Here is a 25,475-nt window from a genome sequence, read left to right on the forward strand (position 1 = left end):
TCTGATCAGTAAGATCAATAGCGTTTCTCCTCCTCTTTTCATGACTTGAGGTGAGTGGTGTGAAGCCGCAGTATGTTCTTCCAAATCCAGAAATGGGTAGTTTCAGAGCAGTTGGCCCCGCTGGGTGCTGTCCTTGTGGGACACCCTTGCAAGGGTCGGGCAGGATGGGCCTTCTCGGGACCTGCTTGGTGAGTAGCAGGTGTTGTCCCAAGCACAGTGGGCTCTGGGGCCAGTGCTGGCAGGGCAGTGCTGTGAGCCCAGACTGCTGCACCTGCCGATTGGCAGGTGTGTCTCTGACAGTCAGCAGGCATGGGCTTGGGCTTTGGTCCAGGGTCCCTGGGAACCTGGAGAGACCCCTTAACATCTGTCTGAGGGCAGAGGCCGAGCTGCAGGGAGCTGATGAGAGAGTATGTGTTAGGGTGGCTGTAGTCTAGCCCTGAGGACACGGCTTGCTGGGAAAGGAAAGGGAAGGTTGTGTGCTCTGTGAAGTGCCTGAGAAATAGTCCTGGACCCTAAAATTCCGTGTGTCTTCCTGTTGCATAATGTCCCTCCCCAATTTCTTTAGCTCCAAAAAGTTAACAAAGGATTGTTAGTTTGCATTGTTGGTCTCAGTAGGTTTTTCTTTGACATGGATTTGCATATCCGTTCGTGAGCTCCAACCTGACCGTCCCTTGAACAGCAGCCTCAGTGAACAGGGCTTGGTCTTGTCACTTACTGAGGGGTGGGTTCACGTTTAGCAAATAATTAGAGTGGTTTCAATAGCGAGTGTGAAGTACCATTTCATTTTTCGTTTGATGTTTCATTTGCGCTTGATGCGTGTCTGTCTCCACAGGCTGGGGACACCCTAGGAGACAGCAGCAGCTCTGTTCTGGAGTTCATGTCGATGAAGTCCTATCCGGACGTCTCTGTGGATATCTCCATGCTCAGCTCTCTGGGTGAGTTGTAACAGGCGCTTTCCCACAGCACCCGGTGAAGGTGTGATAGAGGAAGAAAACACGCAGCCTCCACCTCCTCTCCCTTCCTGACTAGACAGGGATGCCAGGAAAATCTTTTGTTACAGTATTTGGTCTTTGTCCCAGGTTTTTGGACCATAGCACCTAAAACCCTTGGAATCTCCTGAGTGTTGTGTCTTTTTTAAGCTAATGAGAAGTGGTTGCAGCCCCTGGGTAACCTCAGGATGGGGTCTGGCCGATCCCCAGTGGCTGTGGATTTCATCAGTGTTGCCTACCGCCTCCATGAAATCCCAAAAGGTGGGGTTCCCTAGGGAGCCTCATTGCCGGACGCCTGGAGGCTCTGGGAAGAAGGCAGCCCCTTCCCACGGGTCCCCTCTGCATCGCTCCCACCTGGGGCCCATCCGTACCCTGGGTGACACCCCGCAGAATAAATGGGTAAATGTCAGCCTAGTGTGTGGACAGAAGAGTCAAACTCTGCAGGGTATTTAGAGAGGTTTCTTCTGAGTGAAATATGAAGACCGTGGTTGTGACACAGTCCCAGGAGGTCCCAAGAACATTTGCCGAGGAGGACTGGTCTGCAGCTTGTTTTGATATGTTTTAGGGAGACAGAGGCCATCAGTCAGTACATGTCAGTTGTAACAGTGGTTCGTGTTGGAAAGGCGGGACAACTTGAAGCGAGGAACATCGGGTCGTTGGTGGATTCAGAGATTTCCTGATTGGCATTTGGTTGAAAGGGTTAAGCTCTGAAGAGCTGAAGTCAGAAAGAAATGTGCGTGGTTAACATAAGCAGTTGTAGAAGCCAAGGTTCTTGTCACATAGATGAATTCAGCCTTCAGGTAGCAGGCTTCATAAAGGGTAGAGTAGATGGCAAACATCACTCATGAGGCCCTCAAAGGTACCAGATTGTTAGTTAAATCTCTGTTGGGTCAGGAAGAGACTTGGAAGGGGCAGGAGATTCTCTACAGAATGTAGATTTTTCCCACAAGAGACATCTTTGCAGGGCTATTTCAAAATATGTCAAAGAAATATATTTAGAGATAAAATACTCAGTTTCTTTCAGGGCCTGCCGTCTATCACGTGATGCTGTACTAAAGTTGGATCGGAATTTGGTGTCTTATTACCACGGAGTCTGCTTTGTCAACCTTCAGATTTCTGTTTTAAAGTTAATGCTGGTCAGCTGTGCCTGAATTCCAAAAGAGGGGATAATGAGGCAAGTCCAGTCCCGCTTCACATCATGGCCTGACCTCATTTTCCAGGTTGACTTTGGAGTGCCCTTGGCCAAGAGTGGGAATCCGTTCAGTCCATGGGGCTTAGAATTTTATTTTTCATTTACAGATGTTTCCCTGACTCCTGTGAGTCACTCTAGGAAATTCATAGAGCTCAAGTCTGGTCTTCTGGGAACCCCATTTGATAGCTGGTTAGTCGGAAGCACAGACCACAGCCTGGGGCTTTCAGTTGGCATCAGCCGGTGGGGCCATCCTGGAGACTGTGCCCTCACCTGGGAGGCTGCCGGTGCAGCGCCCCCCCCAGCTGTTCTGACCTCCAGCAGCATTTGTGGTGCCTGGATCCATGGGTCCCACTGCTTCGCGTGGTGACATTCCACCTGTCTCTGCTGGCTCTGTTCAGGCACTTATGGCCATGATTTATTATAGGGGAAGGGTGCCAACAGCAGCAGAGGGACAAGAGTGACATCCAAGGAAATCCAGCGTGAGGCCCAGATCCACTCCCAGCAGAGGCACGTGGGACACGCTTAATTCCCAGGAGTGCGCTGTGACAACACATGTGAAATGCCCACCAGGGAAGCTCATCAGAGGCTTGGTGCCCAGGGTCACTGGGGTCTGGTCACAGGGTACCCCCTTGCCAGGCAGGTACCAAAATCCAGACCCCGGAGGGAAGGTGAGCTTTAGCATAAACCACTCTGTTCCTGTTGTTGGAGCTGTGAACAATCCCTAGCACTGGGGGGGACCCCAGATGCCAGCCGTGGCTGGCCTTGCCTTCCAGGGGACCCTGGCCCCAGGCCGCTGTGACAGCACTTTTCTGCACAGCAGCTGTTTTTCTCAGCACTTCTAAGATTTTGTCCTTATTACTACTTCTCAGCAGCTTGGTGCTGATGGGCTTTGGTGCTGATGTGCTGTGGTGTGTTAGTCTGTCCTCACACTGTTATAAAGAACCACCTGAGACTGGTCATTGGTGAAGGAAAGAGGTTTTATTGACTCACAGTTCCTCAGGCTGTTTGGGAGGCATGGCTGGGAGGCATCAGGAAACTTCCAATCATGGCGGAAGATGAAGGAGAAACATGCATGTCTTCACATGGCGGAGCAGGAGAGAATGCAAAGGAGGAAGTGCTTTGAAACAACCAGATCTCATGAGAAGTCACTCACTATCATGAGAACAGAGAACAGCAAGGGGGAAATCCATCCCCATGATCCAATCATCTTCCACCAGGACCCTCCCCTAACATTGGGAATTACAATTCAACATGAGATTTGGGCAGGAATACAGAGCCAAACTGTATCATTCTGCCCCTGACTCCTCGAATCTTTTGTCCTTTTCACATTTCAAAACACAATCATGCCTTCCTAACAGTCCCCTAAAGTCTTAACTCATTCCAGCATTAACTCAGAAGTCCACAGTCCAAAGTCTTATCTGAGACAAGGCAAGTTACTTCTTCCTGTGAGCCTGTAAAATCCAAAACAAGTTAGTTAATTCCAAGATACAAGTCGGGTACAGGCATTGGGTAAATAGACCCATCCCAAGAGGGAGAAATCAGCCAAAACAAAGGGGCAGCAGGCTACAAATCTGAAACCCAGCAGGGCAGTCATTACATCTTGAGGCCCCGAAAGAATCTTCTTTGATTCCTTGTCTCACATCCAGGCTACACTGATGCAAGGGATGGGCTCCCACGGCCTTGGGCAGCCCCGCCCTTGTGGCTCTGCAGGGTACAGCCTCTGTGGCTGCTTTCCCTGGCTGGTGTTGAGTGCCTGCAGCTTTTCCAGATGGCATGGTGCAAGCTGTCAGATCTACCATTCTGAGGTCTGGAGGACGGTGGCCCTTTTCTCACAGCTCCACTAGGCAGTGCCCCAGTGGGTACTCTGTGTGGGGTGAGGGCTCCAACCTCACATTTCCCCTCTGCACTGCCCTAGCAGAAGTTCTCCATGAAGGGCCTGCCCCTGCAGCAGACTTCTGCCTGGACACCCTGTCTTTTCCATACATCCTCTGAAATCTAGGTGGAGGCTGCCAAACCTCAGCTCTTGCCTTCTGCCTACCCACATACCCAACACCACATGGAAGCTTCCAGGGCTTGGGGCTTGCACCCTCTGAAGCATCGACCCTTTTAGCCCTGTACCTTGGCCCCTTTTAGCCATGGCTGGGACACAGAGCACCATGGCACATGTCCCAGTGCTTCACAGAGTAGTGGGGCCCTGGGCCTGGCCCACGAAACCATTTTTCCCTCCTAGACCTCCAGGCCTGTGATGGCAGTGTCTGGGCAAAGGTCTTTGAAATGTCCCTGAGGTATTAACATTTGGCTCCTCTTTACTTATGCAAATGTCTGCAGCCTTCTTGAATTCCTCCCCAGAAAATGGGTTTTTCTTTTCTACCACATGGCTGGGGTACAAATTTTCCAAACTTTTACACTCTGCTTCCCTTTTAAATATAAGTTCCAGTTTCAGGTCATTTTTCTGTTTATGCAAGTGAGCATAGGCTTTTAGAAGCAGCCAAGTCACCTCTTGAACGCTTTAGTGCTTAGAAATTTCTTCCAGCAGGTGCCCTAAATCATCTCTCTCAAGTTCAAAGTTCCACAGATTTCTAGAGCAGGGTCACAGTGCTGTCAGTCTCTCCTAAAGAATAGCAAGAGTGACCTTTGCCCCCATTCCCAATGAGGTCCTCATCTCCATCTGAGACCACCTCAGCCTGGAATTCACTGTCCATATCACTATCAGCATTTGAATCATAGCCATGCAGGAAGTCTCTAGGTAGTTCCAAACTTTCCCTCATCTTCCTGTCTTTAAGTTCTCCCAGCTGTTCTAGCCTCTGCTCATTACCCAGTTCTACAGAGCATGTCTGTAGTCACTGTTCTTACACTTTGTCTACTGATTCCCTGATGTCAGCTTTGAGTCTCTCCTAGTTTGGGGCTGTGTTTTCCTGCCCCTTCGTGTGTGTTGGAATCATTTACTGGATACCAGGTGGAGTTTGTAGTTGATGCCGTTGGGTGATAGGTCTGCTTACACACCTTTGAGGCCTGGCGGCCTTTGTTCTGAGTTTGAGAAGTGGCTTAGACTCTGTGGGACCTTCCCCAGGCATTGTCAGGGTAAGCCCAGAGTCACCCTGGGGAGGGTGAAGCTGGTCCCCTGGCTGGTGGGGCTCAGGTGACCACAGACCTGTGTGCAGTCTCTTGGCATGTCTGGTGCACAGTTCAGGAGTGGGCTGGGAGCTCATCGTTTCCACCTCTCAGCTGGACGTGCTGGGTCCCCGATGGCTGTGGCCTGGAACCTGCTCCACAGTGAACTGGGCGGGTACCAGGGTCTGCCGGCCTCTTGCACCCTCCATCCAGCTGTCTGGCCTTTGTGTGTTGAGGACAGGAGCCCACACCAGGCCCATCCTGGGTTGTGGCCACATCCCTCCACGGTGTCTGTGCGTGACATGACGTGGTCTGTGCGGTGCTAGGTCTTGTCTGATGCTTTGCTTGAGCAAAGGACCCTCGGTGTCTGCCTTCCCTTCACTCACTGCTAAGGGTAATGTCTGTCCTCCAGGCCTGTCCACCTGTCTGCTGTGAGCTCGTCCACTCAGTTTCCAGAGCAATTATTGTCCTGAGCGGAGAGGCCTGTCTGTATGGGCAGTGTGCTCCTGCCCTTAGGGTAGACGGGCCGGCTGAGCTTAGCCGACGTGAGGTCATGTCCTGTTTACACAGGGAAGGTGAAGAAGGAGCTGGACCCTGATGACAGCCATTTGAACTTGGATGAGACGACGAAGCTCCTGCAGGACCTGCACGAAGCACAGGCGGAGCGCGGCGGCTCTCGGCCGTCGTCCAACCTCAGCTCCCTGTCCAACGCCTCCGAGAGGGACCAGCACCACCTGGGTGAGACGCCCCCACCCACGCCGCATCCCCAGAGACCCCAGCACAGTCAGTGTGACATCTAGACGAGGTAGTGGGCAGCATTGTAGTTGTGGGAAGGCTGGAGGCTGCGTGGCAGCTGTGCTGTTGTGGAGGTCGGTTTCCACAGACGTCCTTGGGTCGCGGCCTCAGGGTGCAGAGCCAGAGCGGAGCTGGGATGCTGGCCTGGCCGCACGCTGGGTTAAGGCTTTCTGCCAGATACCGTCCCCAGTTCTGTCCACCCCTGTGCCCTCTGTGGACCCTGGTTCCAGTGTTTCTGCTGGGGAGAGAACATGGCTTCCTTGGCCATGTGTCCTGGAGTGGTTTTGGTGGGTGGGGGTTTGTTCCCACTTGTAAACACTGGATCACTCTGTCGGCAGAGTGAATCTTGGCAGTTCTTCAGCTGCAGAGGTTTAGCTGCAACCATCTGCAAAAAGATCAGTATTTTCGATTCCATTAACCTTGTGATCAGGGTGTTAACAGTGCATGGAGCAGGCTTTGGAGGGCCGTGGGTCAAAGTCTGAGGCCCCCAATATCCCCGTATGACTTTGGGAACTGCCCTGAGGTCTGAGCTGTGTGTGAGGGACTCCTGGCCAAGGAGCTTTCTCTCCTTCAGAAGCAGCATCCGTGCTGTGTGCTGGGTCAGGGCGACCCCTGGCTCCAGGGTCTCTACACACAGCTCTCCTTGGCAGGGAGTGAGAGGTGCCCCTGTGTCCTGGGAGTCCCTGAGCCCTGGCGGTAGGTCACGAAGCAGACCTTGGGCTCCAGGAGCCCCACATGTGCTGCAGGTCTGTTCTGTGTGTTGAAGTCCTGTGTTCTGAAAATTGCAGGAAGCCCTTCTCGCCTGAGTGTCGGGGAGCAGCCAGACGTCACCCACGACCCCTATGAGTTTCTTCAGTCTCCAGAGCCTGCGGCCTCTGCCAAGACCTAACTCTAGGCCACCTTCAGCTCTTTTATTTTTTTAGTTTTATTTTGCACGTGTAGAGTTTTTGTCATCAGACAAGGACTTTGATCCTGTCCCCTTTGGCATGCGGGAAGCAGCCCCGGGGAGGTAATGAGTTATCTGTGGTATCATGTCAGCAGAGTCTCCAAGCCCCACGAACCCTGAGGAGTGGAGTCATACGCGAAGGCCATATGGCCATCGTGTCAGCAGAGTGAGTCTTTGTACACAGCCCCACGAACCCTGAGGAGTGGAGTCATACGTGAAGGGCGTGTGGCCATCGTGTCAGCAGAGAGTCTCTGTATACAGCCCCGTGAACCCTGAGGAGTGGAGTCATACACGAAGGGTGTGTGGCCAGGCCGCAGAGCTGTGTGCCGTCTGTGTCCGAGCATCACGTGTGGCTCCAGCCCTTGTTTCTGCCAGTGTAGACACCTCTGTCTGCCCCACTGTCCTGGGGTCGCTCTTGGGAGGCACAGGCATGGGTGTGTCTGGCCTCATTCTGTATCAGTCCTGCGTGTTCCTGTCATAGTTTGTGTTTCCCAGGCAGGCCATGGTAGGGGCCTCACAGGGGCCATTGGGGAGCACAGGACCAGGCTGGGGTGAGGAGAGCTCCCCTGTTTTCTGTTTAATTGATGAGCCTGGGAAAGGAGTGTGTTCTGCTTGCCCGTTACAGTGGAGCATTCCATGTCCATAAAACGTTTTCTAACTGGGTGTTTACTGAGTACCCATTTATGTTAGTATTTGCAAAATACCATAAACACAGCTTCCAATCACAAGACACAGAGCGCCAAAGTGCACCCGACTGCTCCCAGCACGTGAGGGTGCTGTGTCCTACCAGCTGGTGGTGGTCCTCTGGCCCAGCTGTCGTGCCCACAGTGACGTCGGGTGCACCTGTGCGCCCACCAGCACCTCCTGCAGGGTGCCCTGCTCTGTGACCATGGAAACTTGAAAGTGAAGAAGCCACACCTTCCAGAGGCCAGGCATGGATGGGAGCTCAGTCGTCCTGGGGGCAGCGGCATTTGTGACTCTGAAGAGGCCCCGGGGGCAGTATGCAGTGCCTGGGCCCTCATACCACGGGACCACAGGGCTGACCCTCGCAGGCCATTGACGCTGGGTGAGCAGGGTGGCCGGTGCTCTGTGTGGCATGGGTGAGCATTCTCAGGTCCTTCCTGGGCCCTGGTGGAAGTGGGAGCAAAGCCATTGCCTCTGGACAGAGCATGAAGAAGCCACAGTAGCTGACTCACAGGAAGAGTTTGTGAACAGGGCTCAGACGAGGGGCAGAGCCTGGGCTGCACCCTCCGTGCTGGCTAGGAAGCAGACTCCACGCTTGTCTGCACAGCTGCATCTGCCGTCCTGTCCCTGGATGCCACCAAGTGCACTGTTCCAGTGGCTGCCTGCAGGCTCTGCTCCCCACCCCCAACTCTGGGAGGACGCCCTTGCTTCAGGGAGGCTGGGAAAGGCAGCATCTGCAGTCCCAAGCTCAGTGGGGCTGTGTACCGCACCCAGCTTCCACTGGGGCTCCAGAGGCGAGGCCAGGATTCCCTTAACAGGACAGACACTTCCCACAGCCGGGTCCCCAGGGTACAGCCTTGGAGAGCTTGGGCTCAGGAACAACGTGGCTCCTGACAGCAGGTTGCTGCGGAGTCAGGTGTCCTCCCACCATCCGATCTCTGAACACCTTGCTTCACATCCACTGTGAGTGGACGAGCCCTCGCCACATGCTGGGGCCCTGTCTTAAACTTTGCAGCCCCAGGACCATGAGCCAAATAAGCCTCGTGTCTTTCAGGTTACCCAGTCTCAGGCGTTCTGTTACAGCAGCACAAAGCAGCCTGCATCGAGGTGACACAGCTGTGCCCTCGTGGTGCGGCAGGCGTGGGCGGCCGTCCCTCCCGGCTCTTAGCGCTCTGAAGCAGTTTCTGGGTGGAGGTCAGGTGCAGCCCACAGGCAGTGCTGAGCTGCGGGAGGCAGCCACCCTGCCTGGCTTCCTGGTGGCCTGGCCCTTGTTCCTGCACCCTGAGGTCCCCGAGACTGGCTGTCCCTCTGGGCAGCATTGTTGGTCCACAGGGTCCCAGCGGAGAGGGGCACTGGGCAGCAGCCACCACGTGGCTTCAGTCTTAGTGAGTGTGCAATGAGGGGACATCTTAAAGAGGCCTATGGGTGACCTACAGGCCGAGAGGCTCCCCTCGGGTCAGGAGATGGGAGTGGGCTGGAGAGTCCAGGGCTCCTCCCACTGCCCCTTGGGCTGCACAGATACGGGGCCACCCTGGTCAGCTGATCCTGCAGGACTTAGAGGGCCCTGGTGGTGGCTGGAGCTGTCCAGGTAGGTCATGTGTGGCCTCCCAGGATTCCGGCAGCCTCTGCTCTTGCTGGCAGCCCGTGGGCGCCTCCACCCTCTTTTGTGGGTGCACCACCTTTGGGTGTCCCCAAGCCCGCATGCCATGGCACAGAGCAGCCACAGTGGGGGGAGCAGGGGCTGGGGCCTTCCCTGAGCTCAGCTTCTCTCTGGTCCCTGGATGCTTCCTTTGTGGTCACACAGTGACTGCTGCTGTGGCAGCCATCTCATGTTGAGGCCAGAGGAGGGGCAGAGGGGAACAGGCTGCCACGCATGTGTCTGGCAGGACACAAGAGCTTTCCAGGGAGGCCCCACAGACATGGCCGTGTCTCAGCCTGGGGAGCGGCTGGGGGTGCAGCTCCAGCTCTCCCTGTGCAGGCGGGGAACAGCTACTGGTCCCCCCTACCCTGCTCCCCGGTTGATGTGGGCAGAACCTGGGTAGGGGAGGGGGAGGTAGCTGGGAGCAGAGGGCAGCAGTGACAGGGACCACTTGCAGATTGTGGGGCGTGACGGCCAGCAGCTGTGCATCACTGGCCAGGGCCCTGCAAGCCTGTGCTTGTCTGAGCCAGGAAGCAGGAGGGTGGTGGGACCTGCTGTGTGGGAGGTGGCATCCTCTGGGCTTGGCTTGGGCCACACTTCCAACCTCTGTCCAGCCCCTCCCACCCTTTGGTGGTTCTGGGGCCTGCAGAATCCAAGATCCGCTCACCCCGTGGTGCCCTCAGGGCTTTGTTGCAGGTGGGGAAACTGAGGCAGATGCCCAGTCACCCAGAACTACCCTAGGTCCTCTGAGTGTGGCTGAGCCTCCCCCACCATCTGTTAACCTTGGGCACTTGTCAACTTTTAGGTAGGTGCCTGACCCCTCCCGAGCTCACAGCCTCCTGTTCTGAATCGGGAGGCAGAGGAGGGGCAAAGGGGTCTCCTCCAAGACCTCAGTCTGGGTAGGGAGTGCACGTGTGCATGGGCTGCAGGTGTGGGGGTGTGCAGGTTCGGATGGGGTGCAGGTGTGGGGGTGCGCAGGTGTGTATGGGGTGCAGGTGTGTGTGCAGGTGTGTATGGGGTGCAGGTGTGTGTGCAGGTGTGTATGGGGTGCGGGTGTGGGGGTGTGCAGGTGTGTATGGGGGTGAAGCTATGGGGTATATGCAGGTGCGTATGAAGGTGCATGTATGGGGGTGTGCAGATCTGTATGAGGTCCAGGTATGGGGTGTGTGAGTGTGTATGGGGTGCAGGTGGGTGTGTGGGTGTGTGAGTGCATGATGTGTTTGGTGTGAGGGGTCAGGGTGTGGGTGTGCTGTGGTTTTTGTCTCCACCAAAATTTAAGCGTCATAACCGAATGGCCAGTGTGATGGTGTTAGGAGTGGTTAGGCCGTGAAGGGGATGAAGGTCCTTGCAGACCAGGCCTCAGTCAGCAGAGACCTCTCACCCTCCCAGCGCCTCCACGTGAGAACACAGTGTCTGTCCCCTCCGTAGGATGCAGCAGAAAGGTACCACCTTGGAAGCTGAGCGCCCCCCTTGCCAGACACCAGACCTGCTGGCTCCTGAATCTTGGACTTCAGCCTCCAGAATGGGGAGAAATAAGTTTCTGTTCTTTAAAATTACTCCGTCTCAGGTATTTTGTTACAGCAGCACATGGGGACTGAGACTGGGTGTGCAGGTGGTGGGGGAGGGTGTGCAGGTGTGTTTTGAGGGTGTTTGCCTCAATCTTTAGACAGCATCAGGGCCACAATACCTGCAGGTGTCGGGACGTTAATTGCAGACCTTGGTGAATAAAAGCCAGTTGTCTTGAGTTTGGCAAGAAAACCTTTGGAAGAGGCCTCACAAGCCACTCCAGGCTACAAGACGGGGCGTTTGTCCTGGGGGACCTGCCGTCACCTTAGTGGTCTAGCAGCACCATCTCAGCCTCTCTGGCCAGAGCAGCTGCCCCGCAGGGGCCCCCAAGTCCTGGAGAGCTATGTCAGGTAGGCTTCCCTGCCCCTTCCCCCCATGTCGTCCTGGGCACCCGCCCGAGCCCAGCTGTTCCTCTTACTTGTGTACCTCGTGTGTGCCCCTGACAGACAAGATGTCCATGGGCAGCAGACCTCTGGCCACTGCAGGCTCCAGGCACCAGAGTGAGACCCAGCAGGCTTCAGCCGGCAAGAGGGCCCCTGACTGTGGACGACTCCCTCACGGTGGTGGTCTTGGAGGGACCCCTGCTAACAGAAAGGGTGCATCCCTGTCCACCTTCCCGTCCTCACCCCCAAAGTCAGCGTCAGCAGCTGGCCCGCGTCAGAGGCATTCAGATAGGAGTCCTTGGGGACCCCCCCCCAACTGACAGGAACTGGAAATGCCTTGAGTGCTGAGGGAGGAGGGCTGCAGGGACAGGAGGGAGGATGCCCTTAAACACACTTGCTGGCCCTTCTCAGGAGAAACCCTTCCTTGGCATGGGTCATGGTGAAGCTGTGCCCCGAGTTAAGCCAGTGACCGAATTCCTGAGCTCAGAGGATGGCCAGTGAAACAACTTGCTAAAATGCTGAGACTCCCTCCACTCGTGAGACTACGAAAAAATGTGCTGAAGTCAGTTAGAGCCACGGTGGCCAAAGTCTTTGCTCAGAACCAGCTGCGCAGGTACCTCCCCCGGTTCCTCCTAGGCTGAGTACTCTGGGGTCGCAGTCTTCCTGGACGTCGCCTGTTGGTTGTTGTAGGGGTTTTAGGTGTTTTTTTTTTTTTTAGGGTTGTCTTGCTGCATTTTGTTGCGGACCACAACGCATTGCAATCCTAGTCAGCTCGGGGGCTTTTCAAGTATTTGACTTAAGAGCTGAGTAGCTGGGCAGGCTGATAAGAACAGACAAAGCGAGCTCTTTTGCAGGCTAGTAAACTTTCGTCTTAGACTACTTTGGTTCAGGTGAGGGCGGCTAAGCAGGTGGGAAGGCAGGGAGGGGGAGGCCGACAAGCAGGCATTGGGGCCCATCGAAGCAGGGGCCTAGTACATCCTGTTTTTTTGTAGTTTGCTGACCTAAACCGGATCAAGCCACCTTGTCTTGGAAATGGACCACTGCGTGCATTATTTCACCTCCACCCGAGTCCATCTCACGCTTTCCTCCCTCCTCATGCCCCCTTGTCCCCTCATCCTCCCAACTGCCATGGCTTTGTGAGGCGCCCTGGGTTCCGTGGCTACCGTGTCAACCAGGGCAGCCCACCCACTTCTCACTTTGGTCTGGAGTCAGCGAGAGCGACGCTGCTTTTCTCTTGCTCTTCAGCCTGGACCTGTGATGTGATAGGCGTGAGAAGGAACTGTGGGTTCTGGCGGTAAGGAAAGTGGGGCCTTACTTTCCCATGTTCCCAAAAGGCAGATGCAATCCCTGCACTCCCGAAGGAGTCAAGCAGTAAAGGCAACACAGCAAGACTGTCCGGGACTCAGGCTGTGAGGATTTGTCTCATGAGGGGCCTCAGAAAAGGCCGTTTCCACTGTGGGGAGTAGAGGAATGGAAGGTTTCACCAGGGTGGGGTGGCTTCCAGAGGGTCCCCATGGAAAAAGCGTGGCTGAGCAGGCCCAGAGGGGGACGAGGACACGTTTGGGGGGCTGGAGGAGAGTGAGGATATGCTCAGGGGTGCCAGAGTCTCATAAGGGCAGGGACGGTGAGGACAGACTCAGGGACCACAGTGTCATAAAGGCAGGACAGGGACGAAGAGGACAGACCTGTGGGACCATGGTGTCATAAAGACAGGATGGGGACTCGGACCAGGATAGATTCAGGGACCACGGTGTCATAAAGACAGGACGGGGACCTGGACAGACTCGGGGGACCACGGTGTCATAAAGACAGGATGGGGACCAGGACAGACTCTAGGGGCCTGGTGTCATAAAGACAGGGTTGGGACCTGGACAGACTCTAGGGGCCTGGTGTCATAAAGACAGGACGGGGACCGGGACAGACTCTAGGGACCTGGTGTCATAAAGACAGGACAGGGACTGGGACAGACTCGGGGGACCACGGTGTCATAAAGACAGGGATGGGACCTGGACAGACTCTAGGGGCCTGGTGTCATAAAGACAGGACAGGGACCGGGACAGACTCTAGGGGCCTGGTGTCATAAAGACAGGATGGGGACCAGGACAGACTCTGGGGATCTGGTGTCATAAAGACAGGGATGGGACCAGGACAGACTCTGGGGGCCTGGTGTCATAAAGACAGGCCTGGGACAGGACCGGGACCGACCCGGGGGACCACGGTGTCATAAAGATAGGACGGGGACCAGGACAGACTCTAGGGGCCTGGTGTCATAAAGACAGGACGGGGACCTGGACAGACTCAGGGGACCACGGTGTCATAAAGACAGGACGGGGACCAGGACAGACTCTAGGGGCCTGGTGTCATAAAGACAGGATGGGGACCTGGACAGACTCAGGGGACCACGGTGTCATAAAGACAGGATGGGGACTGGGACAGACTCGGGGGACCACGGTGTCATAAAGACAGGACGGGGACCAGGACAGACTCTGGGGGCCTGGTGTCATAAAGACAGGGATGGGGCCAGGATAGACTCTAGGGGCCTGGTGTCATAAAGACAGGGATGGGACCGGGACAGACTCTGGGGGCCTGGTGTCATAAAGACAGGACGGGGACCAGGACAGACTCGGGGGACCACGGAGTCATAAAGATAGGATGGGGACCAGGACAGACCCTAGGGGCCTGGTGTCATAAAGACAGGGATGGGACCGGGACAGACTCTGGGGGCCTGGTGTCGTAAAGACAGGACGGGGACCAGGACAGACTCGGGGGACCACGGAGTCATAAAGATAGGATGGGGACCAGGACAGACTCTAGGGGCCTGGTGTCATAAAGACAGGGATGGGACCGGGACAGACTCTGGGGGCCTGGTGTCATAAAGACAGGACAGGGACCAGGACAGACTCGGGGGACCACGGAGTCATAAAGATAGGACAGGGACCGGGACAGACTCTAGGGGCCTGGTGTCATATACACAGATGGAAACAGGAAAGATTGAGGAGGCCACGGCATCTTAAAGACCTGATAGGGTGGGATGGGCACCTGTGGTCTCTGGGGTCTGTGGCAGGGGCTGGTTCTCATGTGTGGTGGTGCAGAGAAGGATGGAGTCCCAGTCTGAGAAGGGGGCTGTCTCCACATCCACAGATGGGGGCAGACAGGAGGCGCCTGGGGTCCACCACACAGGATTGTGCTGCAGGCCCCGGTGCTGGGCAGCCAGTTCCCCGGGCATCAGTCCGGTTGTCATAACACAGGGGGGCCCATCCAGCCTTAGTCGTGCTAAGGGGACCTGAACCCAACATTACAAGTCTTCAGTGTCATGACTCACAGATGCTCCTTTCACTTGAATTGTGTGTGGGAGTGTGTGTGCATTGTGTGGTGTGTGTGGGAGTGTGAGCATTGTGTGTTGTGTGTGGTATTTTGTGGGGGTTGTATGTGTGTGGTATGTGGTGTGTGTGGTTTGTGTGCTGTGTGTGGTATGCGGTGTGTAGTGCAAATGGGTGTGCTCGGTGGTGTGTGGTTTGGTGTGTGTGTGGTGTGTGGTTTGGTGTATGTGTGGTATTTTGGGGGTGTGGTATGTGTGCAGTATGTGGTGTGATGTTTGGTTTGTGTGGTGTGTGTGTGGTGTGCAGCGTGTAGTGCAAGTGTGTGTGCTCTGTGTGTGGTGTGTGGTTTGTGTGGTGTGCTGTGTGTGGTGTGTATTCTGTGTGCGTGATGTGTATTGTGTGTATTGTGTGGTCCCTGTGTGGTATGTGGAGAGTGATGCATTTGTGGTTGGTGTCTGGTACTTGTCACGTGGTGCACGTGCAGTGTGTGGTGTGTTTGGTGTGTGTGTTTTGCTTCTGTTGCATATGTGTGGCGTGAGGTGTGTGCGTGTGGTTTGTGTGGTGTGTGGTGCATGTGTGGTGTGCGTGGAGTTGTGTGGTGTGCGTGATCTGTTTTGTGTGTTGTGTGGTGTGTGGGTGGTGTGTGTTGTGGATTGTGTGGTCTCGTGTGTTTCGTGTTGTGTGGTGTGGTGTGTAATCTGTATGATATGTGTTGTGTGGTTTCTGTTTTGTGGTTTGTGTTGTGTGTCTGTGGTATGTGTTGTGGGTGGTCTGTGTTGTATGATATATGTGGTATGTATTGTGTGGTGTGTGGCGTGTGGTGTATGGTGTGTGTGGTGTCTTGTGTATGTGTTGTGTTTTGTGTGTTGTGGTTTCTGTTTGGTGTGTGTTGTGTGGTTTATGTGGTATGCGGTGTGTGGTGTGTGGTCTGGTATGTGGTGTGTGGTCAGTGTGGTCTGTGTTGTGTGGTGTGTGGTGTGTGTGGTACATGGTCTGTGTGGTATATGGTGTGTGATGTGGATTGTGTGGTGTGGTATATGAACGTGCTTACAGGCCACGGTGGTATCGAGGCTGAGCGTGGGCCTGAGGGGAAGGAGCTGTCCTGGAGTCTTCTCTGGCTGATGTGACGTCCGTGTCCCCTGCTCGCTGTCCTCCATGGGGTCCATGCCCCTTGCTTGCTGTCCTCCGCGGGGTCTGTGCCCCTCGCTCACTGTCTGTCCTGTGTGGGGTCTGTCTCCCCGGCTCGCTGTCCTCTGTGGGGTCTATCCCCACTGCTCACTGTCCTCTGGGGTCTGTGCCCCTCGCTTGCTGTCTGTCCTCTGTGGGGTCTGTGCCCCTCTCTCGCTGTCTGTCCTCTGTGGGGTCTGTGCCCCCCGGCTCGCTGTCCTCTGTGGGGTCTGTCCCCGCTGCTCACTGTCCTCTGTGGGGTCTGTCTCCCTGGCTCGCTGTCCTCCGTGGGGTCTGTCCCTGTGGCTCGCTGTCCTCTGTGGGGTCTGTCCCCACTGTTCACTGTCCTCTGTGGGGTCTGTCTCCCTGGCTCACTGTCCTCTGTGGGGTCTGTGCCCCTCACTCGCTGTCCTCTGTGGGGTCTGTGCCCCCTGGCTCGCTGTCCTCTGTGGGATCTGTCTCCGCTGCTCACTCTCCTCTGTGGGGTCTGTCCCCCCGGCTGGCTGTCCTCTGTGGGGTCTGTGCCCCCCAGCTCACTGTCCTCGGTGGGGTCTGTCCCCGCTGCTCACTGTCCTCTGTGCGGTCTGTCCCCCCAGCTTGCTGTCCTCCATAGGGTCTGTCCCCATGGCTCGCTGTCCTCCGTGGGGTCTGTCCCCGTGGCTCGCTGTCCCCTGTGGGTTCTGTCCCCCTGGCTCGCTGTCCTCTGTGGGGTCTGTCCCCCTGGCTTGCTGTCCTCTGTGGGGTCTGTCCCCCTGGCTTGCTGTCCTCTGTGGGGTCTGTGACCCTCACTTGCTGTCCTCTGTGGGGTCTGTGTCCCCTGGCTCGTTGTCCTCTGTGGGGTCTGTCCCCGCTGCTCACTGTCCTCTGTGGGGTCTGTCCCCCCGGCTCACTGTCCTCCGTGGGGTCTGTCCCCCCGGCTGGCTGTCCTCTGTGGGGTCTGTGCCCCCCAGCTCACTGTCCTCGGTGGGGTCTGTCCCCGCTGCTCACTGTCCTCTGTGCGGTCTGTGCCCCCAGCTTGCTGTCTTCTGTGGGGTCTGTCCCCGCTGCTCACTGTCCTCTGTGGGGTCTGTGCCCCCTGGCTCGCTGTCCTCTGTGGGGTCTGTCTCCCCGGCTCGCTGTCCTCTGTGGGGTCTGTGCCCCCTGGCTCACTGTCCTCTGTGGGGTCTGTCTCCCTGGCTCGCTGTCCTCTGTGGGGTCTGTGCCCCCTGACTCGCTGTCCTCTGTGGGGTCTGTGTCCCCTGGCTCGCTGTCCTCTGTGGGATCTGTCTCCCCGGCTCGCTGTCCTCCATGGTGTCTCTCCCCCCGGCTCGCTGTCCTCTGTGGGGTCTGTCCCCGCTGCTCAATGTCCTCTGTGGGGTCTGTCCCCGCTGCTCACTGTCCTCCGTGGGGTCTGTCTCCCCGGCTTTCTGTCCTCTGTAGGGTCTGTGTCCCCCGGCTCGCTGTCCTCCATGGGGTCTGTCCCCGCGGCTTGCTGTCCTCCATGGGGTCTGTCCCCGCGGCTCGCTGTCCTCTGTGGGGTCTGTCCCCGCTGCTCAATGTCCTCTGTGGGGTCTGTCCCCGCTGCTCACTGTCCTCCGTGGGGTCTGTCTCCCCGGCTCTCTGTCCTCTGTAGGGTCTGTGTCCCCGCGGCTTGCTGTCCTCCGTGGGGTCTGTCCCCGCGGCTCGCTGTCCTCTGTGGGGTCTGTCCCCCTGGCTTGCTGTCCTCTGTGGGTTCTGTCCCCCTGGCTCACTGTCCTCTGTGGGGTCTGTCCCCCTGGCTCGCTGTCCTCCGTGGGGTCTGTGCCCCCCGGCTCACTGTCCTCGGTGGGGTCTATCCCCACTGCTCACTGTCCTCTGGGCAGTCTGACCCCCTGGCTTGCTATCCTCCATGGGGTCTGTCCCCCCGGCTCGCTGTCCTCTGTGTGGTCTGTGCCCCCCGGCTCGCTGTCCTCTGTGGGGTCTGTCCCCGCTGCTCACTGTCCTCTGTGGGGTCTGTCTCCCTGGCTCGCTGTCCTCTGTGGGGTCTGTGCCCCCTGACTCGCTGTCCTCTGTGGGGTCTGTGTCCCCTGGCTCGCTGTCCTCTGTGGGATCTGTCTCCCCGGCTCGCTGTCCTCTGTGGGGTCTGTCTCCCCGGCTCGCTGTCCTCTGTGGGGTCTGTGCCCCCTGGCTCACTGTCCTCTGTGGGGTCTGTCTCCCTGGCTCGCTGTCCTCTGTGGGGTCTGTGCCCCCTGACTCGCTGTCCTCTGTGGGGTCTGTGTCCCCTGGCTCGCTGTCCTCTGTGGGATCTGTCTCCCCGGCTCGCTGTCCTCTGTGGGGTCTGTGCCCCCTGACTCGCTGTCCTCTGTGGGGTCTGTGTCCCCTGGCTCGCTGTCCTCTGTGGGATCTGTCTCCCCGCCTCGCTGTCCTCCATTGTGTCTCTCCCCCCGGCTCGCTGTCCTCTGTGGGGTCTGTCCCCGCTGCTCAATGTCCTCTGTGGGGTCTGTCCCCGCTGCTCACTGTCCTCCGTGGGGTCTGTCTCCCCGGCTCTCTGTCCTCTGTAGGGTCTGTGTCCCCGCGGCTTGCTGTCCTCCGTGGGGTCTGTCCCCGCGGCTCGCTGTCCTCTGTGGGGTCTGTCCCCCTGGCTTGCTGTCCTCTGTGGGTTCTGTCCCCCTGGCTCACTGTCCTCTGTGGGGTCTGTCCCCCTGGCTCGCTGTCCTCCGTGGGGTCTGTGCCCCCCGGCTCACTGTCCTCGGTGGGGTCTATCCCCACTGCTCACTGTCCTCTGGGCAGTCTGACCCCCTGGCTTGCTATCCTCCATGGGGTCTGTCCCCCCGGCTCGCTGTCCTCTGTGTGGTCTGTGCCCCCCGGCTCGCTGTCCTCTGTGTGGTCTGTGCCCCCCGGCTCACTGTCCTCTGTGGGGTCTGTCTCCCTGGCTCGCTGTCCTCTGTGGGGTCTGTGCCCCCTGACTCGCTGTCCTCTGTGGGGTCTGTGTCCCCTGGCTCGCTGTCCTCTGTGGGATCTGTCTCCCCGGCTCGCTGTCCTCTGTGGGGTCTGTCTCCCCGGCTCGCTGTCCTCTGTGGGGTCTGTGCCCCCTGGCTCACTGTCCTCTGTGGGGTCTGTCTCCCTGGCTCGCTGTCCTCTGTGGGGTCTGTGCCCCCTGACTCGCTGTCCTCTGTGGGGTCTGTGTCCCCTGGCTCGCTGTCCTCTGTGGGATCTGTCTCCCCGGCTCGCTGTCCTCTGTGGGGTCTGTGCCCCCTGACTCGCTGTCCTCTGTGGGGTCTGTGTCCCCTGGCTCGCTGTCCTCTGTGGGATCTGTCTCCCCGCCTCGCTGTCCTCCATTGTGTCTCTCCCCCCGGCTCGCTGTCCTCTGTGGGGTCTGTCCCCGCTGCTCAATGTCCTCTGTGGGGTCTGTCCCCGCTGCTCACTGTCCTCCGTGGGGTCTGTCTCCCCGGCTCTCTGTCCTCTGTAGGGTCTGTGTCCCCGCGGCTTGCTGTCCTCCGTGGGGTCTGTCCCCGCGGCTCGCTGTCCTCTGTGGGGTCTGTCCCCCTGGCTTGCTGTCCTCTGTGGGTTCTGTCCCCCTGGCTCACTGTCCTCTGTGGGGTCTGTCCCCCTGGCTCGCTGTCCTCCGTGGGGTCTGTGCCCCCCGGCTCACTGTCCTCGGTGGGGTCTATCCCCACTGCTCACTGTCCTCTGGGCAGTCTGACCCCCTGGCTTGCTATCCTCCATGGGGTCTGTCCCCCCGGCTCGCTGTCCTCTGTGTGGTCTGTGCCCCCCGGCTCGCTGTCCTCTGTGTGGTCTGTGCCCCCCGGCTCACTGTCCTCTGTGGGGTCTGTCTCCCTGGCTCGCTGTCCTCTGTGGGGTCTGTGCCCCCTGACTCGCTGTCCTCTGTGGGGTCTGTGTCCCCTGGCTCGCTGTCCTCTGTGGGATCTGTCTCCCCGGCTCGCTGTCCTCTGTGGGGTCTGTCTCCCCGGCTCGCTGTCCTCTGTGGGGTCTGTGCCCCCTGGCTCACTGTCCTCTGTGGGGTCTGTCTCCCTGGCTCGCTGTCCTCTGTGGGGTCTGTGCCCCCTGACTCGCTGTCCTCTGTGGGGTCTGTGTCCCCTGGCTCGCTGTCCTCTGTGGGATCTGTCTCCCCGGCTCGCTGTCCTCTGTGGGGTCTGTGCCCCCTGACTCGCTGTCCTCTGTGGGGTCTGTGTCCCCTGGCTCGCTGTCCTCTGTGGGATCTGTCTCCCCGCCTCGCTGTCCTCCATTGTGTCTCTCCCCCCGGCTCGCTGTCCTCTGTGGGGTCTGTCCCCGCTGCTCAATGTCCTCTGTGGGGTCTGTCCCCGCTGCTCACTGTCCTCCGTGGGGTCTGTCTCCCCGGCTCTCTGTCCTCTGTAGGGTCTGTGTCCCCGCGGCTTGCTGTCCTCCGTGGGGTCTGTCCCCGCGGCTCGCTGTCCTCTGTGGGGTCTGTCCCCCTGGCTTGCTGTCCTCTGTGGGTTCTGTCCCCCTGGCTCACTGTCCTCTGTGGGGTCTGTCCCCCTGGCTCGCTGTCCTCCGTGGGGTCTGTGCCCCCCGGCTCACTGTCCTCGGTGGGGTCTATCCCCACTGCTCACTGTCCTCTGGGCAGTCTGACCCCCTGGCTTGCTATCCTCCATGGGGTCTGTCCCCCCGGCTCGCTGTCCTCTGTGTGGTCTGTGCCCCCCGGCTCGCTGTCCTCTGTGGGGTCTGTCCCCGCTCCTCATTGTCCTCCGTGGGGTCTGTGCCCCCCGGCTCGCTGTCCTTGGTGGGGTCTGTCCCGGCTGCTCACTGTCCTCTGTGCGGTCTGTCCCCCTGGCTTGCTGTCCTCCATGGGATCTGTGCCCCCCGGCTCGCTGTCCTCGGTGGGGTCTGTCCCGGCTGCTCACTGTCCTCTGTGCTGCTCACTGTCCTCTGTGGGGTCTGTCCCCCTGGCTTGCTGTCCTCCATGGGATCTGTCTCCCCAGCTCACTGTCCTCTGTGGGGTCTGTGACCCTGGCTCGCTGTCCTCTGTGGGATCTGTGCCACTCGCTCGCTGTCCTCTGTGGGATCTGTGACCCCTGGCTCACTGTTCTCTGTGGGATCTGTCTCCCCGGCTCGCTGTCCTCCATGGTGTCTCTCCCCCCGGCTCGCTGTCCTCTGTGGGGTCTGTCCCCGCTGCTCACTGTCCTCTGTGGGGTCTGTCCCAGCTGCTCACTGTCCTCCGTGGGGTCTGTCTCCCCGGCTCTCTGTCCTCTGTAGGGTCTGTGCCCCCCGGCTCACTGTCCTCTGTGGGGTCTGTCTCCCTGGCTCTCTGTCCTACATGGGGTCTGTCCCCGTGGCTTGCTGTCCTCTGTGGGTTCTGTCCCCCTGGCTTGCTGTGCTCTGTGGGGTCTGTCCCCCTGGCTTACTGTCCTCTGTGGGGTCTGTCCCCGCTGCTCACTGTCCTCTGTGGGGTCTGTGCCCCCAGCTGGCTGTCCTCCGTGGGGTCTGTCCCCGCTGCTTGCTGTCCTCCGTGGGGTCTGTCCCCGCTGCTCGCTGTCCTCCGTGTGGTCTGTCCCCCCGGCTCGCTGTCCTCCGTGGGGTCTGTCCCCCTGGCTCACTGTCCTCTGTGGAGTCTGTACCCCCAGCTTACTGTCCTCTGTGGCGTCTGTCCCCGCTGCTCGTTGTCCTCTGTGGGGTCTGTCTCCCTGGCTTGCTCACATTTTCACCAATTTGGATGTATTTCTTTTTCTAATTGTCCTTTCCAGCCCTTGGTGCACAGTTTCGACCTGAAGTCTTCAGTCTTCTCAAAGTTCTTCAGTGTTTTCTTTTTTCTCTCACAGACTCTCCACCTTTCTGTTCTGAAATCCTAACAGATGAACATGTTGTCTCCAGGCTCAAGGCTCCAGGCCGCTGAGCGATTCCCCTCTTCTCCTCTCTAAGATCTGTGGTCCTTCCTGGATTTGATATTCCAGGTTTTACCAATGTGACTTTTGGCGACATCATTTCTGTTTGTTGGCACTTTCATTTGGGTTTTGTTTTTAACTGGGAATTGTGTTTTTAATGTACAAGGTTGTCTTTCTATGTTTCTATTTCCTTCCTTGGCAACTTTGACTTTTCTTTCTTTTTTTTTTTTTTTTTTTTTGAGATGGAGTCTCCCTCTCTTGCCCAGGCTGGAATGCAGTGGTGCAATCTTGGCTCACTGCAGCCTCGACCTCCCAGGTTCAAACGATTCTCATGCCTCAGTCTCCCGAGTAGCTGGGATTAGAGGCATGTGCCACCATGCCCTGCTAATCTTTGTATTTTTAGTAGAGACAGGGTTTCACCATGTTGCCCAGGCTGGTCTCGAACTCCTGACCTCAGGTGATCGGCACGCCTCGGCTTCCCACGGTGCTGGGATTACAGGCGTGAGCCCCCGCGCCCGGCCAAAGAACCATGGTCCTGTTTCATAACTGTGAGTCTCTCGGGTCTCCCAGAGACATTCTTGTGTGACTCAAGCCCCAGGGTCCTGTGGCCCCGCATCCGCCTGGTGTCACATTTAGAGGACCAGGGAGGAGCCACCAAAGGCAGCGCAGAGCCACTGTATCATGGACGTTCACGACTGCAGGAACGAAGAATTGTTAACTATTTCTCAATGTCTCTCTTCTCAAAGAAATACATTTAACATCAACTGCGTTTTCTGAAGGTTTTTTTCCCAAAGAGACAACAAGGACTTTGAGCGAGGCATAACGTGGCGAAGCTTCCTAACCCTCCTCTGTAGAGACCGCCCAGCCCCTCAAGATCAACCCCCCACCCCGTAGCGGCCGTTGAGTGTCTTTCACTGCCCCTCTGTGACACCACGTCCCTCCCGCCCCTGCCGCCCTCCCCACCTGACTGGCCAGGAGCGGCCGCAGCGTGTTCAGAACCTCCTAGCCACTGTCCACCCGGGTAGAGACCCCAGCCCCGCGTGGCTGGACGGGCTTCCCTGTCCCGTGGAAGGGGAGACACACAGGACCCTGTGAAGTGAGCTCTCGTCCTGCTCCTCTGGGAAGCTCAGAGAAGCCTCTTGGGGAGGATCTGGCAGGTTTCAGTGTTGCAGCAGTGAGTAACGGCTCACGAGCTCTTCAGGCATTGCCTCAGTTTCTCACAGGCGCAGCCCTCTGCTCAGTGTGGCCTCTTTCTGACGTGGGTTTTCTTCTTGCACCTGGGAAGTCCTGGGTGAGCCTGTGTATTCGTGAACGGGTTGTGGGACCTGTCGCTGTGTGGGGGCTGTCGAGCACTCCCCAGAACGTAAAAAATCCTCAGGGGAACTGATGGGCGGTCGCGCGGGCACCGGGGGCCTGGCCAGGTCCTCCACCCAGGGTCCTCCACACCGTGGAGAGCCATTTTCCATTGCCACTCGGCTCTGGCCGGGGTCAGATTCTGCAGCATGTCTGTTCATTCCCCTGGGCAGGGCCCTGCACCCTCTGCGGGGAACATGGCCCCAGGCAGTGCCGGGCCATTGGCTGTCAGTGCTGGTCCTGGCGGCTGCATTCCCAGTCCCCTTGGTCTCTGTGACAGTAGGCGGGGCCGGCCCTCCCAGGATCTGACGGCGCAGGTCCTCCCCTTCTGTGTCCTGCAGATGGACACCCGCTCCGGGAGCCAGTGTTCCGTCACCCCAGAAGCCATACTCAACAATGAAAAGCTGGTCTTGCCACCCCGCATCTCCAGAGTGAACGGCTGGTCGTTACCCCTGCACTACTTCCAGGTGGTGACCTGGGCTGTCTTCGTGGGCCTTTCCTCGGCCACCTTCGGGATCTTCATTCCCCTCCTGCCTCCGGCATGGAAATACATCGCCTACGTGGTATCCTTTTCATCGTGGCATGGTCTAAGCGGGAGGGGTTCCTGGAGGACCCTGCGATGGACCTGGCTGTGGGGTCTGGGCCATGGCTGCCCGGTGGCACCAGTCACCTGCCCTGGGCCAGACTATGTCCCCCGAGCCTGCAGGTGGGCCCAGTGGCCACTCGTGCTCTGTGCAGCCCCTGCTTAGGGTCAGGACAGGACAGTGTTGGCTGAGGGGGCTCCGGAGAGGGAATCTGTCAGGAAGGACAGCAGCCCCCTGGCGTGGTGCAGGACCCGCCCTGCTGGCAGCCTTCCGCTAAAATCCCTGCGCAGCATTTTGCACACGGCCAGCACCTTTCTCCTCGCCCCTGGTGCCAAGGAGGACAGCGCCGTGCCCCGCAGGTCGGCAGCCTGCGTTTCCATGCCAAGCTTAGGCCACACTGCGAGGGCCTCTGGGCTGCCCTGTGGACATGGCTGTCAACCCTGAACTCCTGGCTAGAAGGCGCTCCAGGGGCCAGGCAGGGTGACTGGAGGGCCCCGCACTCCACCCCTTCTATTTGGTTGCCATGGGGAGTCTGTGTTGATCCCAGCGTGAGAGGACGAGGGAGCCAGGATCTGAGGGCGGGAGCTGACGTCCCAGGCACGGGGAGCCCAGCTTCTCCTGGCTCCAGGGGACAAGGACCCTCTCCCCAGTGCCCCCGCAGCCAGGCTCTGAGCCCAGAGGGCCCAAGAAAGAGGCCCAGGGTCCCTGAGTGAGTCTGGGGTCCTCGAGAGAGTCTGGAGTCCCCGAGAGAGTCCGGAGGGGCCCTGAGGGAGTCTGGGGGGGTTTCCCTGAGCTATTCTCGGGGAGAGGGTCCATGAGCGAGCTGTCTGGGGTCTAGAGGGAGCGGGTAGGTTGTGCAGCTCCCTCCCTCCTCCCCCTGCTCCTCCTGTCTGAGGCTGTGCTGCTCTCCCAGTGCTCAGGAGTCTCTGATATGAAAGAACCCAGGCTCCTCCAGGGCCTTTGGGGCTGCATCCGGCTGTGTTTACACCTGGGGTGTCCCTCCTGTGGCCCTGCTCTGTCCCTCAAGCTGTAAAGGGTTTTGGGGTCACTGTGCTTGGCTGGGCTGACTGAGCCTCTTGGGGGTGCAGTACATTCTGTGGGGGATTTGCCCTGTGTCCAACAGGGATGAACCAAAAGGGGCACGGGGGCAGCCTTCCCGGTCCCCGACTGGCACAGGGCTGTGTGTGCAGGGCCAATGGGTAGCCTCATCTCCTCTAGGCCTGGGTGAGCAGGGCTGTGTGTGCAGGGCCATGTGTGAAGGCCCGGGTGTATAGGGACGTGTGTGCAAGACTGGATGAGCAGGGCTGGGCATGGGTGAGCTGGGCTCGGGTGAGCAGCGCTGGCTGTGCAGGGCTGGGTGTGCGGGGCCAGATGAGCAGGCCCAGGTGAACAGGGCCAGGTGAGCAGGGCTTGGGTGTGCAGGGCTGGGTGAGCACACCCAGGTGAGCAGGCCCAGGTGAGCACGCCCAAGTGAACAGGGCCAGGTGAACAGGGCTCAGGTGTGCAGGGCTGGGTGTGCAGGGCTGCGTGAGCAGGGCCATGTGAGCAGGGCCAGGCCTGGGTGAGCTGGGCTCATGTGTGCAGGGCTGGGTGAGAAGGGCTTACCAGTGGCCACGCCTCTTCTGGGCCCTTGGGCCTCACGGGGACGCCTCGTGCCAGGCTGACCATGCCCTGGGCCAGGTTCTTCCTTGACATGCCAGGTGACCGGGGGGATCTTCTCCTTCCACCTCGTCGTCCACCTGATTGCCTCCTGCATCGACCCGGCCGACTCCAATGTCAGACTCATGAAGAACTATTCTCAGCCCATGCCCCTCTTCGACAGATCAAAACATGCACATGTGATCCAGAATCAGTTCTGCCACCTGTGCAAGGTCACCGTGTGAGTGCCCGCCCTTGCCGAGGCCCCAAGGTGTCAAGGTCAACTCCA

The 25,475-nt window shown here is 58.4% G+C and overlaps 2 protein-coding genes across 20 annotated transcripts in view; both read left to right on the top strand.

The window, feature by feature from the left end:
- BRD9 (bromodomain containing 9) overlaps nt 1–7,696 on the top strand; it is a 29,265-nt gene extending 21,569 nt beyond the window's left edge. For 12 of the 13 annotated variants that reach the window (XM_055367749.2, XM_055367754.2, XM_055367750.2 and 9 more), the window contains 3 exons: nt 833–935; nt 5,863–6,030; nt 6,876–7,696. In XM_055367749.2, coding sequence (XP_055223724.2) covers nt 833–935; nt 5,863–6,030; nt 6,876–6,976 — 372 coding nt within the window. In that variant the 3' untranslated portion in view covers nt 6,977–7,696. The other variant, XM_055367751.2, reaches the window with a different exon arrangement.
- Nucleotides 7,697–7,778: 82 nt separating this feature from the next.
- The window catches only part of LOC101135633 (probable palmitoyltransferase ZDHHC11B), a 67,968-nt gene continuing 50,271 nt past the window's right edge, over nt 7,779–25,475 (top strand). For 4 of the 7 annotated variants that reach the window (XR_010131858.1, XM_063700864.1, XM_063700866.1 and 1 more), the window contains exons 1-4: nt 7,779–11,272; nt 11,369–11,918; nt 12,298–23,527; nt 25,249–25,427. Coding sequence is in view for 6 of the 7 variants with exons in the window: in XM_063700864.1 (XP_063556934.1) it covers nt 23,114–23,527; nt 25,249–25,427 (593 nt within the window). In the remaining variant the exon portion in view is untranslated. Of the gene's footprint in view, nt 11,273–11,368; nt 11,919–12,297; nt 23,528–25,248; nt 25,428–25,475 lie in introns of those variants that run through there. The other 3 variants (XM_063700868.1, XM_055367759.2, XM_063700867.1) reach the window with 3 other exon arrangements.

Source organism: Gorilla gorilla, chromosome 19 (assembly GCF_029281585.2).
Source record: "Gorilla gorilla gorilla isolate KB3781 chromosome 19, NHGRI_mGorGor1-v2.1_pri, whole genome shotgun sequence".
NCBI classification, from domain to species: Eukaryota; Metazoa; Chordata; class Mammalia; order Primates; family Hominidae; genus Gorilla; species Gorilla gorilla.